Source organism: Desmodus rotundus, chromosome 10, assembly GCF_022682495.2.
Source record: "Desmodus rotundus isolate HL8 chromosome 10, HLdesRot8A.1, whole genome shotgun sequence".
Lineage (NCBI taxonomy): Eukaryota > Metazoa > Chordata > Mammalia > Chiroptera > Phyllostomidae > Desmodus > Desmodus rotundus.
This window is the reverse complement of record NC_071396.1, coordinates 52,117,071-52,130,680: the sequence shown is the minus strand read 5'-3', so window position 1 is coordinate 52,130,680 and position 13,610 is coordinate 52,117,071. Positions and strand designations below refer to the sequence as shown.

Here is a 13,610-nt window from a genome sequence, read left to right as displayed (position 1 = left end):
GGATTAAAAATTTTTTTAAAAAGAAATTGTTGCTGAAACTATTACTGGATAAAGACTACAACAGATGAGTTAAAAACAAATACTTTTTAGATGCAGAAGATACCTCAGTCATTATTGAAGGGTCATTACCCCTCCCCTTTAAAGCGATAGAATACTGAAAAGAAGTCCTTTATATCATTTGGTACACTTCTTGTACAATTGGTGCTTATACAGTTAAAGACACAGCTGCCAGCCCGTGTTGCAGTGTGGCAGCATTGACTTACCTGATGAAGACTGGCGTTTCCTTTTGTTTCGAGTAAATCCTGAGTTATCAAAAGAGGCTCGCTTTTCTCACAGCTCTCCTGGCTGATGAGCGTGTCAGCATAGTTGGGCTGCGGGAAGATCAGGTGACTCTTCCGCGAGTCCGCGGTGAGGGAGACCTCGTGGGAATAGGTCTGCAGGAACGCCCGCACCCCGTCCACGCCCACAAAGTGCGAGGCGGGCAAGCTAGCCAATCCCCCTCCAGAAGCCTGGAGCAGACGCGACTTATTCCAGCGCCTGAGCCTGAGCGCCAGCAGCACGATGACAAAGGCGAGGAAGAGGCAGGAGACTGCGGCCACCGCCACCACCAGGTAGAGCGTGAGGTCCGAGGCCTCTGGGGCCGAAGGGATCTCAAGACTGCTTAAGTCAGCCAACACATCTGGGATGCTGTCAGCCACGGCCACGGTGAGTGTGACAGTTGCTGAGAGAGGGGGCTGGCCATGGTCCTGGACTGCCACCACCAGGCTCTGCTTGAGCGAGTCTCTGTCCAGCAGGGCCCGCGCAGTGCGCACCTCGCCCGTGTGCAGCCCCACCGCGAAGAGCCCTGGCTCACTGGCCTTCAGCAGGCGGTAGGACAGCCAGGCATTCTGGCCTGAGTCTCGGTCTACTGCCACGACTTTGGTCACCAGGTAGCCGGGTTCTGCAGAGCGGGGTGCCAGCTCCACGCCAGTGGAACCATCAGTGGGGAGAGAAGGGTACAGGATCTCTGGTGCATTGTCATTCTGATCCAGAACAAACAGGCTTAGAGACACGTTGCTACTGAGTGGAGGGTCCCCGCTGTCGCTGGCTGTCACCACTAGTTGCAGGTCTCTAACGTGCTCATAGTCAAAGGAGCGCAGCGCATACAGGACACCTGTGTCAGAGTTGATGGAGACATAGGAGGAGAGAGGCTCCCCCTGGAGTGTGCCTTCAGCCAGGGAGTAGGTGACTCTGGCATTCTCATTGCTGTCAGGGTCCTGGGCAGTCATGGATAAAATGGAGGCCCCTCTGGGGTTGTTTTCAGGAATGTAGGCAGAATAAGAAGCATGAGAAAAGGCAGGAGGGTTGTCATTGATGTCTGTCAGCTTCAGTGAAATGTGAGTTTCTGTAGACAGTTGTGGAGTTCCGTGGTCAGTGGCAGTTACTGTGATGTTATATTCTGAGACGTCTTCCCTATCCAGAGTTCTGTGTGTCAACAAGCGATAGTAATTTCCATAGGCCTTTTCCAGTGTGAATGGCAGATTATTTGGAATAGAACAGGTGACAAGGCCATTCTCTCCTGAATCACTGTCATGCACATTGAAAAGTGCAATTACTGTGCCTGGAGAAGAAGTTTCTGGGATAGAGCTGGTGAGAGATGTAACCATGACTTCTGGAGCATTGTCATTTACATCCAGAACTGTCACCAGTACCTTACCTCTGGCTCGGAGACCAGGACCATCGTGAGCTTCTACATCTATATCATAGAATCCAGAGTCCTCATAATCTAGACCCCCCAGTATTGTTATATCCCCAGTCACAGAATTCAACTGGAATAGCTGCGATATTTTATCTCTTACTTTCCGGAACGAATATGTCACTTCTCCATTGGCTCCTTCATCTGGATCAGTGGCTTTTACCGTGACGATTCGGGAGCCCACCGGCACATTCTCCCGAACACTCACGTGGTACTCGGGCTGAGTGAACAGGGGGGCATTGTCATTGGTATCCACAAGTGTTACACGAATCCGGGTAGTGACAGAGTGAGCCAGGTCGCCTCCATCGAAGGCAGTGAGAACCAGGTGGTGAACCGCCTCTTCCTCGCGGTCCAGGGCGCGCTCCAGCACCAGCTCAGGGTACTTTATCCCATCAGGTCCGTTTTGCACGTCCAGGGAGAAGTGGGCATTAGAGCTGAGCTGGTAACCCTGCAGGGAGTTTACCCCTACATCAGGATCAAAAGCTTCAGGAAGAGGGAATCTTGTCCCAGGATTTTCATGTTCAGCGACTTTTATTTCTCTTTGCTCTGTCCCAAAGTTGGGCGCGTTATCATTAACATCGATTATTTCCACTTCTACTCCAACAATCTTCACTTTGTCCTCTAGGAGAATCTCCAGGCTTACCATACACTTTGGAGATCTATCACAGAGCTCTTCCCGGTCTATCCTGCCCGCGGTGACCAAGCCGCCGCTTCTCGGGTTCAGGGCAAAGAGCGGGGTTCTACCTCTGGAGACGATGTAGACTCCGCGCTCCGCCAGCTCCCGGGGCTCCAGCCCCAGGTCTTTGGCGATGTTGCCCACGAAGGAACCTTTCTCTAGCTCCTCAGGTACAGAGTAGCGGATCTGTTCCGCCCGAATTTCCCACAGGGTCCCCAGGAGAAGGCAAATCCCAACCAGTCTGCTCTGCTTGCTGCAGTCTGGACGATAAGGAGGAGCCGCCATTACGACCCCACCGCGGAGAAGCTTGCGCTTGGGTTTACCTTTGGTGGAGGACTGAGGAGCCTCAGGATCGTTGTATTCCAAGATAATGTACTTTCACCGCAGGCTGGAGCTCGGGGGTTCAGTTTGGAGCTTTAGTAAAGCCCCAGGGTCAGTGCTTTGTGATGCAGAAATCTGGTGGTTCACGTTAGATTCCCGGTTGTTTTTTCCCTGATTGGTGAGCAGCGACACCCAGAGTCCTAACCTGTTATTGCAAGCTGTTCTTGGTAAAACCTCACTTGTGTACCCCATTTCTTTTCCGTATCCTATTTCTCCCCAAAGCATAAAAGTCAAACTCCTGCTTTTATTTGCAATAAAAATAAAGAAACAATCAAAATCTTCCTGTACAATAATCCTTATAACGTAATTAAGTTTTCAGAGAAAATATGGTGATTTCTTTTTGTTAAGAAAATTTTAGTTTTTGCATTATTTATTCTCATAGTCTATTTTTGGGATAGTGTATTGTGTGAGAGACACATTTTCCCCACCCAGGAATGAGGATGGACTTGAAGAATGGAAAAAGACATGAAACACCAGTGTCTGGGAAGTTGGAAATCTGGACTCTAGTCCCAACCTATGCAGAAACAAGTCTCTTCACAGGAATGGATCTTTGAGAATCTCGGGTGACCTTTTAGTTCTCCAGATTGGCAAATGTAGTAATCAGTTTGGGAAGAGAATTTGCTAATTAATTTTCTATGTAGAAGATTCTAGGCCAAGGGCTATGCCTGTGACTAGCCGGTTCACCATGTGCCCTCCGACTTTAGAACACCACCCCTCACAGAGTGTGCATGTGTATAGCTTTCCAGGTGTTTAACCAACGAGGCACTAATGCAACTGCAAAGCCGAAAACAATGGATAAATAACTCTGATCTTAAAATTTTTTAAAAAGATAAGAAGACAGAAAAGTTAGAGTGAAGGACTTTAAGAGCAGACAATATTTCACTGATCTTTTTTCAACATAAGGACACATCCAGATGGTACTATTACTTCTAAGTTTACTTTAGCTTTGATTTCAGACATAACCAGTAAAAGGAAACATTTTAGTAGTTGTATATATATTGTCTTTGCATGTTTCTTAGTGTTATTATTCAAGAATACTTAGAGTAATTTACTAACCTGGGAAAACTTGGGATAAATGAGCAAGTACCCAGTTCTTCAGATTATTCCCCCCCATATAATAATTAACTTCTATAAATTACCCATAAATTTTAATGAAACACAAAAGTCCATTGACTATTCAGAGTTTTTAAATCTTCAGACTTTGTAGAGTAGATTAAAGGTAGGTTTCACAATTCTCAAATGATCCATAAATTGCTGGGGATTGGGAGGGAAAATATTCATTACATTTATTATTAAAACAACGACAAAGTAGAACAGGTATGAAAATACATTATCAAAGAAGGATTCAGAATATTATTCTTAAGTGAGATTACGAAGTGGGAATAAATTGACCCAAAGGTAGTGATTCAAATGTAAAATCTGACAGTCTCGCTACATGCAGAAAGGTCAAGAAGTGCTAAAAGACTTATTGATTCAAAAGCTATATTAAAGATACACATTGCAATGAAAAATAACAACAAGGATGTATTGATATTTAACGTAGGCAGAGAGAAGTGCCAGTACATTTATAAAGAGTGAAGCTTGAAAAAAAAGTATCACACATCAACTAAGAAACGGTTGTGCTGTTACTAAAAGTAGTGACAATTGAGAAAAGCTCTCTTTAGCAAGATATGCTGACCATAGAGAACTGCCAACCATACAGACTGAGAAATAGTAATTAGGTAATTGCCAAGAGTACTGAGCAATCAAGAAACCCATCTCCACCCATCCAATACACTTCCTCTCCTACTATCACTACTAGAACAGTGAACAACAACCCAAACTAATTGTGCACACTGAGAATAAAGCGCAAGATATAAAATTTAAGTAGGTTTGCAGAAACTCACGTGTGAGGAAAAAGAGGAGTCATATGCCACTTGGGGGTCTTCACTACTGGCACATACATGCACAGGATCTTCACACAGGAGATCTTGAGGGGCAGCCACTGCCGGGGCCACGTTGAGAAAATTAAACTCTGTCTTAGCTGACTGTGAAGCAACGCACAGATTGTAGGAATAGGGCAAAGTCCCCTCACTGTAGTTGGGAAGAACCCCAGGTGCAGACTTAGAAGTGAGACCAGGCTGAAAGCAGCCCCAAGCAGCAGCACTGGAGGAGCTTCGCAGGCGCAGGGCAACCGCCAGAATCACTGCAAGCAGGAAAAGCACGGAGATCAAGGCCAAGGCCACCACCAGATAAAACTGCAGCTCAGCCTGGGGGTCAGAGGGTGTGGGACGCTCGCTGAGGTCCGGCAGGGCCTCTTGTAGGCTGTCAGCGAAGACCAGGAGCAGCGTGGCGGTGGCCGAGAGGGGCGGCTGTCCCCCGTCTCGAACAGCGACCAGCAGGCGCTGGCGGGCCGTGTCCCTGTCACCCAAAGCACGCGCTGTGCGCACCTCGCCAGTGCGCAGCCCCAGGCTGAACAGTCCAGGCTCGCTGGCCTGCAGCACGTGGTAGGACAGCCAGGCATTGTGGCCCGAGTCCGCGTCCACCGCCACCACCTTGGTGACCAGGTAGCCGGGCTGCGCGGCGCGCGGCACCGTGTCAAAGAGCGCAGAGCCGTCGGGCCCCAGCGCCGGGTAAAGCACCCTTGGCGCGTTGTCGTTGCGGTCGGTCACCAACACGCGCAGGCTGACGTTGGTGCTGAGCGGGGGCGAGCCCTGGTCGCGGGCCTGCAGCGTCAGCTGGAAGGCGCGCAGCTGCTCGTGGTCGAAGGCTCGCTGCGCGAACACCACGCCGCTCTGGGCGTTCACGGACACGTAGGAGGACAGCTCCCGTGGCTCCAGGTCGCTGGCCACGATGGAGTAGGAGATGAGGCCGTTGGGTCCCAGGTCGGGGTCAGAGGCACTTACGTGGGCAATGGAAGCCCCAGGTGGGTTGTTCTCAGCTACGTGAACCACGTAGGATGTCTGTTGGAAAACTGGAGTGTTGTCATTGATGTCACCGATGTGTAAGGTGATGCTTGTACTGGAGGAGAGGGGTGGCTTGCCCTTGTCAGTAGCGGTGATGGTGACATTGTACTCTGCTATCTGCTCCCGGTCTAAAGCACTTTCAATCATCAGCTTATAATAACTCTTGGAGGTGGATTCTAACTTGAAGGGAACTTCTTCCTGAATATAGCATGTCACTACACCATTTTGCCCAGAATCTTGGTCATGCACTTTAATGAGGGCTATTACAGTTCCAAGGTCTGAGTTTTCGGGAATCTTGTTAGAAAAGGACATAAATGTCACTTCTGGTGCATTGTCATTCTCATCGACAATTTCAATATGAACATTGCAGTGAGCTGTGTGTACTCCTCCATCCTTGGCTTCTACAGCCAACATATATACACTTGTCTCTTCAAAGTCCAAGGTGCCATTGGTTGTAATGTCGCCCGTATTTGGATTGAGATTAAAGAGGAGGTTGGTGCTTGTTGGGGCATTGAGGAAGGCGTAGGTGATCTGCGCGTTACCACCCTCATCCTGGTCGGTGGCCTTCACACACAGCACAGAGGTTCCCCAGGGCACGTTTTCTTGGAGCCTAACTCTGTATGTGTCCTGGCTGAACACTGGAGCATTATCATTGGCATCCATGACTTGGATCTGGATCTGGGTGGTGCCACTTAGAGGAGGGTCCCCGCCATCCATGGCAGTCAGGATTAAGCGGTGGGAACTCTGCTGTTCTCTGTCCAGAGGTTTTTCCAGCAGTAATTCTGGGTATTTACTTCCATCGGGACTTTCTTTCGTTGACAGAGAGAAGTAGTCATTGGGGTTGATGGCGTAAACTTTCAGTGAGTTACTTTCTACATCTGCATCCCGTGCAGCATCCAGTGGGAATTTTACCCCTGGTAATGCTGACTCACAGATTTCTAAGTCAATGCCTTTTGCAATGAAACGTGGCGCATTGTCATTAATGTCTTGGATGGCAACAATCACATGGAACACATTCATCGGGTTTTCAGCAACAATTTCAAATTCTAGGGCACACTTAGATTTTCTCCCGCAAATCTTCTCTCTATCTATCCTACCGCTCACTAACAAGTCCCCACTCTCCATATTCACATTGAAAAATTCTTCTGCACTAACCCGCAGTTTTCGAGCTGGCAACTCCTGGGCCGTGAGTCTCAGATCCTTGGCGAGGTTTCCCACCCTGGATCCCTTGGCCAGCTCCTCTGGAATCACATACTGTATCGGCTGGGAGATGGCCCCACACAACAAAGACAGCAAGAAGAGAAACAGTACCTGCCTTTTCATCATTTCAGTTTGTCTGAAGCTCCTTTGCATTTCTTGAACTCGGTGAAGAAGCTTCTTTTCAAGATGTCTCTGGGATGTTTAAAAAATCAATGACAGTATCCTGGATGTTTGGGACTTGACGGTAGGACTTGCTAGGCGCTTGAGGGGTGCACCGGAACGGAGTAGGTGGTGTTCTGCTGTGCGCAGGACACAGCTGGAAAGCCCTTTGCCGGAAACTCCCGCAGAACTGAGAATCCCTTTCGTCCCTTTGGTCTACAGCGGCGCCCAGAGGTTGTCTGGGAAAACTGCGTCTTGCCTAGCTATTCATCCTTAAAGTGTAAGCTCTTGAATTTATGCACTGTTTTTTTATTTCTTGGAAAGAACCAAACATTCAAATTTTCCCTTTAAATGTGACATTTTCTAGTTTTTTGCCATCTCATAAGCATTGCCACCATTGTACATTATTATTTTATTAAAATACTTAATGAAGCATAAGCATTTTTTTCAGCCTCGGGGGCAAAAATATCTTCCGTGATTTCATTGTATTTATAAAGATGGTTTGACTAGTATGAATACAATGAAATAAGTTACTGGCTTTTTATCCACATTTTAATCAACTATGATCCTTGCATTTTTGTAAATCCATAACTTCCCCTATTTTGTATTTTAACTCTCCTCATAAACACTTCATCAATTCAGTAATACTTTTCAGAGAATTCTGTAGGCTTATTTTTAGCTTACATTGCTCACCTTTTTAAAACATAATCTTCCTGTTATGTACAGCAGAGTCCGATATTTTGTTAAAGGGACCAATCTAGTATTTGGGCACACATACACGCATCTATGAGGCTGAATCTTGTGTAAGCCATATTTATTTTTAGGAAACCAGTGCTTCTTTCTTATTTGAATGCATAGGTAATACTCCACAATGCCAATTTTCATCTCCAGCCAATGTATATCAGTAATAATTGAAACGAGCTTGACTTGATTACTAGTTTTAACCTCAGAGAGACATTGAGACTCCTTAGACACTCCATTTTAGAACTTACCTGCAATCCTTGAACTGGTCTTGGGTAACTAAAGCAAACCAATGCACCATCAAATAGATACCAACTCAGCAATTTGTTCTATGATTTGGCACTGCTGACCCATACGCATTGTACCCTCCAGGCAAAACAGACTACTATCTGTTTTCCTAAGACATCTTTTCCCTACTTCACACCTTTATATTTTCTCTTCCTTTTGTTAGAATGCCTTCTCCCACTCTCTGGTAATGTATTCTTACCTGTAGTGAGAATAGGGTGTCTGAGAGCTTTCCTTCTGTTTGCATCTTTACGACATATATGTAGGTGGTGTTTTGTATGGGATTCTTAGAAAATTCTCTTTGAACATCCAAAGATCTCCTGGCACTAGCCATTTAACAACTTTTTCTCCTTACAAGGAAAGTGATGTTAATATTATAAAGATTTTTCCTAAAAAGATATTCCGAAGGTTATGCGCCATTTTTCCTGTTTTCCATTTGAGTGCTTGAGTAAGAACTCACCCTTCTCTGTCTTCAGGTATTTTGTTCAGACCCTGTTGTCACACACTTTCCAATGTACCTCTTTCTAATGTATTGACGAGGACATTTGTCCCTTTGTTTGAGATCTAATGAAATATATTTTGACATAATTTTGGATGACTCTCCGATATGACTTTATGGGTAAAAGTAAGTTTATAAATTTCAAAATGGGCCAACAATTTCTGACCCAAGAAAACTGAAGACTCGTATTTCAGTATTGTAGCACATGGTCTGGAAATCTCCCACAAACGCTGAGACATATCACCTTAAATATTTTTTCCTTCTCAAAAGACAAACCACTCCAAGGCTCATAACAGTTTAGGCCATGGATTTCACTTTCAGGCAAACAGCTTAAATCAACATGAATGCATACATACACACACATTTAGTTATACACAATAGGCACTACAGGCCAAGTGAAAACAATTTGACCGTCTACATCTTTTTACCATACAATTTTGATGTCTTTGAGATGAAGAGTGTGGCCTGGCTTGGAAGGAGTTAAATATCAGTTTATGGGAGCCTAAAAGAACTAACTAGCTATATACATAGTGTGTATATGTGTGTGTGTATTGTGTGTGTATACACACACACACTTGTTTGTAACAGTCAGGATAGGTTAGGTAGGCTGGAGTGGCAAACTTCAAGCCACACAGATTTAACATGGTCTATTTGCCACAGTCATATTGGGTAAACCACAGGGTTCTTTTTTCATTGTAGCTTTTCAAGGACTCAGACAGAGGAGCAGTCACAATTTCAAAGAGTATCTTAGAGATCTGGAAATTCTCACAAAGGAAACTGGAGCGTCCTCCAAAAAGAGACACACCTACTTCCATTTACGATGTCTTGGCCATAATTAGTTACCTAGGTCCACTCAGCTACACCAGACCAGGAAGTGAAGCCCTACCATAGGCCCAAAAGGAAAGAGGAACAAATATTTAAACAACAGGACTAAGCTTTATAATAATCGCACTGGCATAATTGTTTCTTATAATATTCAAAAAATGAAATAAACTCACCTGAAGTAGCTTGGAGTCTCCTTTTGCTTCCAGTAAATCTTGAGCTACCAGGAGAGGCTCGCTTTTCTCACAGCTCTCCTGGCTGATGAGTGTGTCAGCGTAGTTGGGCTGCGGGAAGATCAGGTGACTCTTCCGTGAATCCGCAGTGAGGGAGACCTCGTGGGAATAGGTCTGCAGGAACGCCCGCACCCCATCCATGCCCACAAAGTGAGAGGGGGGCACATCCACCAGCCCGCCTCCCGAAGCCTGCAGGTGGCGAGACTTTTGCCAGCGCCACAGTCTGAGCGCCAGCAGGACAATGACAAAGGCGAGGAAGAGGCAGGAGACTGCGGCCACCGCCACCACCAGGTAGAGCGTGAGGTCCGAGGCCTCTGGGGCCGAAGGGATCTCAAGACTGCTCAGATCAGCCAACACATCTGGGATGCTGTCAGCCACGGCCACAGTGAGCATAACAGTCGCTGAGAGAGGGGGCTGTCCATGGTCCAGGACGGCCACCACCAGGCTCTGCTTGAGCGAGTCTCTGTCCAGCAGGGCTCTTGCAGTGCGCACCTCGCCCGTGTGCAGCCCCACCAGGAAGAGCCCTGGCTCACTGGCCTTGAGAAGGCGGTAGGACAGCCAGGCATTCTGGCCTGAGTCTCTGTCCACTGCCACCACCTTAGTTACCAGGTAGCCGGGTTCTGCAGAGCGGGGTGCCAACTCCACGCCTGTGGAACCATCTGCAGGGAGGGTGGGGTAGAGGATTTCAGGTGCATTGTCATTCTGATCCAGAACAAACAGGCTTATAGACACATTGCTGCTGAGAGGAGGGTCCCCACTGTCACTGGCTGTCACTAGTAGCTTCAGGTCTCTAACCTGCTCATAGTCGAAAGATTGAAGAGCATAGAGGACTCCTGTATCAGAGTTGATGGAGATATAAGTGGAGAGAGGTGCCCCCTGGACAGTATCCTCAGTCAGTGCATAAGTGATGTGGGCGTTCTCGATGCTGTCAGGGTCCTGGGCAGTAACAGAGAAGATGGAGGCACCCCTGGGGTTGTTTTCTGGAATGTAGGCAGAATAGGAGGCATGAGTGAAGGCAGGCGGGTTGTCATTGATGTCTGCCACATGCAGGGTGATGTGAGCGTCTGTAGAGAGTGGTGGCCTTCCCTCATCTGTTGCTCTCAGAGTGATGTTATATTCAGAAGCCTGTTCCCGGTCCAGAGATCTGGCTGTCACTAAGCGGTAATATTGTTCTATTGATTTTTCCAAATTAAATGGCATATTGCCCAAGACAAAAACTGTGACTTGCCCATTTTGCCCAGAATCCCGGTCATGGACATTGACAAGGGCAACTTCTTTTCCAGCGGCCGCCTCTTCTGAGACCGATCCTGTGAAAGAAGTGATTGTAATTTCTGGGGCATTGTCATTCACATCCAGAACTGTCACAAGAACCTTAGCTCTTGAGAGGAGACCTGGTCCATCTTGTGCTTCAATTTTAATTTCATGGAACATAGCATCTTCATAATCTAGACTTTTTAATATGGTTATGTCTCCAGTGACTGAGTTGAGATTAAAAATCTGAGCAACTTTTCCAGGCATTTTATCTAGTATATAGGACACTTGAGCATTGAATCCTTCATCAGGGTCAGTGGCATTCACAGTGAGCAGCCGAGTACCCACTGGCAGGTTCTCCTGAACACTTACTCGGTACTCAGGCTGAGTAAACACTGGTGGGTTGTCATTCGCATCCAGAACTATTACTTGGATGCACAAGTTGCCCGAGTGAACAGGGTCCCCACCATCAGAAGCCATGAGGACAAGCTGATGAACTTTCTTTTCTTCACGGTCCAGAGCCCGCTCTAGCACCAGCTCTGGGTACTTGGCCCCATCAGACACAATCTTCACAGCCAGGGAGAAGTAGTCATTGGGGGTGAGCTGGTAGTTTTGCAGCGAGTTCATGCCTACATCCGGGTCAAATGCAGTCTTAAGTGGAAATCGAGTTCCAGGAGCCGTTAGTTCACCAATTTTTATTTCCAATTCCTCCGTTAGAAAATCAGGAGCATTGTCATTAATATCTTTAATTTCTATTTCTACTTCAAAAATTTTCAATTTGTCTTCAACCAGGATGTTAAATTTTACCAGACACGGAGTGCTTTGAGCGCAGAGCTCCTCCCGGTCTACCCTGCCCGCGGTGACCAAGCTGCCGCTTCGCAAGTTCAGAGCAAAGAGCTGCGTCCTACCTCTGGAGACGATGCGGACTCCACGCTCTGTCAGCTCCCGGGGCTTCAGCGCCAGGTCCTTGGAGATGTTGCCCACGAAAGAGCCTTTGTCCAGCTCCTCCAACACTGAGTAGCGGATCTGCCCGGATCCAGTCTTGCACAGTGTCCCCAGGAGCGTGCACAGCAGGGCCAGTCCTGCGCCGTTTCTGATCAGATAATTCGTCATTTCCTTTTCGGTGAATTAGTGTTTTTCTTTATCGGGTTCCAATCTCCCACAAAGGAATCCACTCTTATTTTCTCAGTGAGCTAAGCCCTTTGTGGGCCAATTTCATAGGTCACAGTGCTGGTTGACCGACAGGGTGAAGTGTAGCAGCCCGGGATCTTCTGAGTCTGATTTGCTGACTCTTTGCTTTTTAGGAACAAGGAAATGGTGGACTAGCTCTCCAGTTGCATTTTTCTCCTTGAGTGGTCAACAGCGACGCTCAGAGGACTAACCGTTTACTGCACCCTTTCAGACAAACTCAAGTTTGTATTTTTAAAGTTACCCAGCACCCAAAATCCTTTCTATCTTAGGTAACGGGATTGGTGTTTACTTCACATAATTGAAATGCTTTATATGAAAGGATGTGACTTCAAGTTATTTCCTCCAGAAGCCATGCACTAACCTTAATGCCACCAATATTGCTTCAAACATGCTGGAGTTACTCTTTTGAAATATTCAAAGTTGAAGAACCACAAAGAAACATCAGCCATATTTATACCTTATCCCTCTTGACTTTTGTTCCTGACAGCCTGACATCTTAGTTTTAATATTTTTATTTAGCCAATTCATTAAACAAACATAGAATTGGGTGTCAGACAATATCTGGGGATTTCAGATGAACAATATGGACAAGCCACTTCCTTCACAGAGATTTTGAAGATATAAACACAAACAAGGAATGACGGTGCACTATCATTGCAGCCTTGGAGTTTAGCAAAGGCTTTGAGAGGAATGGATTGGGGGAAAGGTCTGGAAGTGAGAGAACAGAATGGCAATGCCTGGATATGAGCAAGAAATCACAGAACTTCAGGGTAGCTCGCCTGTAGCATGTAGCTCGCCTTCCTTAAATCCAGAGTTCGAGGAGGGCTTTTAAAGACCCAAACTGAAACTAGTAGAGATAAACATTCGTTTTATGTCCCAGAAACCTTTTATTTGTACTTGTTTTCCTCTCCAAGCACAAAAGAGGAATACAATACAGTAATACAGTCGTCATTTAAATTATGAGGCATCATATACCCATGTATAAGGCATTTATTCTTGTGTTACTATACACATTAAAAGAAACTGTCTTTAATTTTCCTCAGTTCACAATTTATTGATTACTTACAAGATGTTATAGGGTATTATTCTACAGTGAGCTCCAATTTCATCTTGTAGAGGATTATATAATAGTAATAAACACAATGAATACATTGTTTCATATCAAGTTTCCCTCAGATGCCTTTAAATATAATCACAGCACAGTGAAAGATGATACCATTAAATACAAGACTCAGTTAGTACATGATTACTACTAGATAAAAATAAAATAATCCCAGTTACATAGAACATTAGCATATCTTTGTTCTCTGTTACTAAATATATAGCTAACATACTAAAAGCCAATATGGAAAGATGAGTGGGGAAGGAAAGCTGTGGTTGTGAGAACTGAGGTTAGGTGAGGGATTAGAAATGTTTTGGTTTTTTTTCATTGAGATTTTTATTTACTGAATCCTCCTCTCTGTCTTACCTGGGCCCCAAATACAGACTCCAC

General features: G+C 46.0%; 1 protein-coding gene across 4 annotated transcripts in view; it reads right to left on the bottom strand.

Annotated features, from left to right (window-relative positions):
* The window catches only part of LOC112318016 (protocadherin gamma-C4), a 131,789-nt gene that overhangs the window by 114,441 nt on the left and 3,738 nt on the right, over window positions 1-13,610 (bottom strand). Inside the window, exon 1 of one of the 4 annotated variants that reach the window (XM_053912360.1) lies at window positions 9,620-12,207. The exons of 1 other annotated variant lie outside the window; for it this stretch is intronic. In XM_053912360.1, the coding sequence (XP_053768335.1) occupies window positions 9,620-12,040 (2,421 nt within the window). In that variant the 5' untranslated portion in view covers window positions 12,041-12,207. Of the gene's footprint in view, window positions 1-263; window positions 2,902-4,678; window positions 7,223-9,619; window positions 12,208-13,610 lie in introns of those variants that run through there. 2 more of the 4 variants (XM_053912363.2, XM_053912350.2) reach the window with 2 other exon arrangements.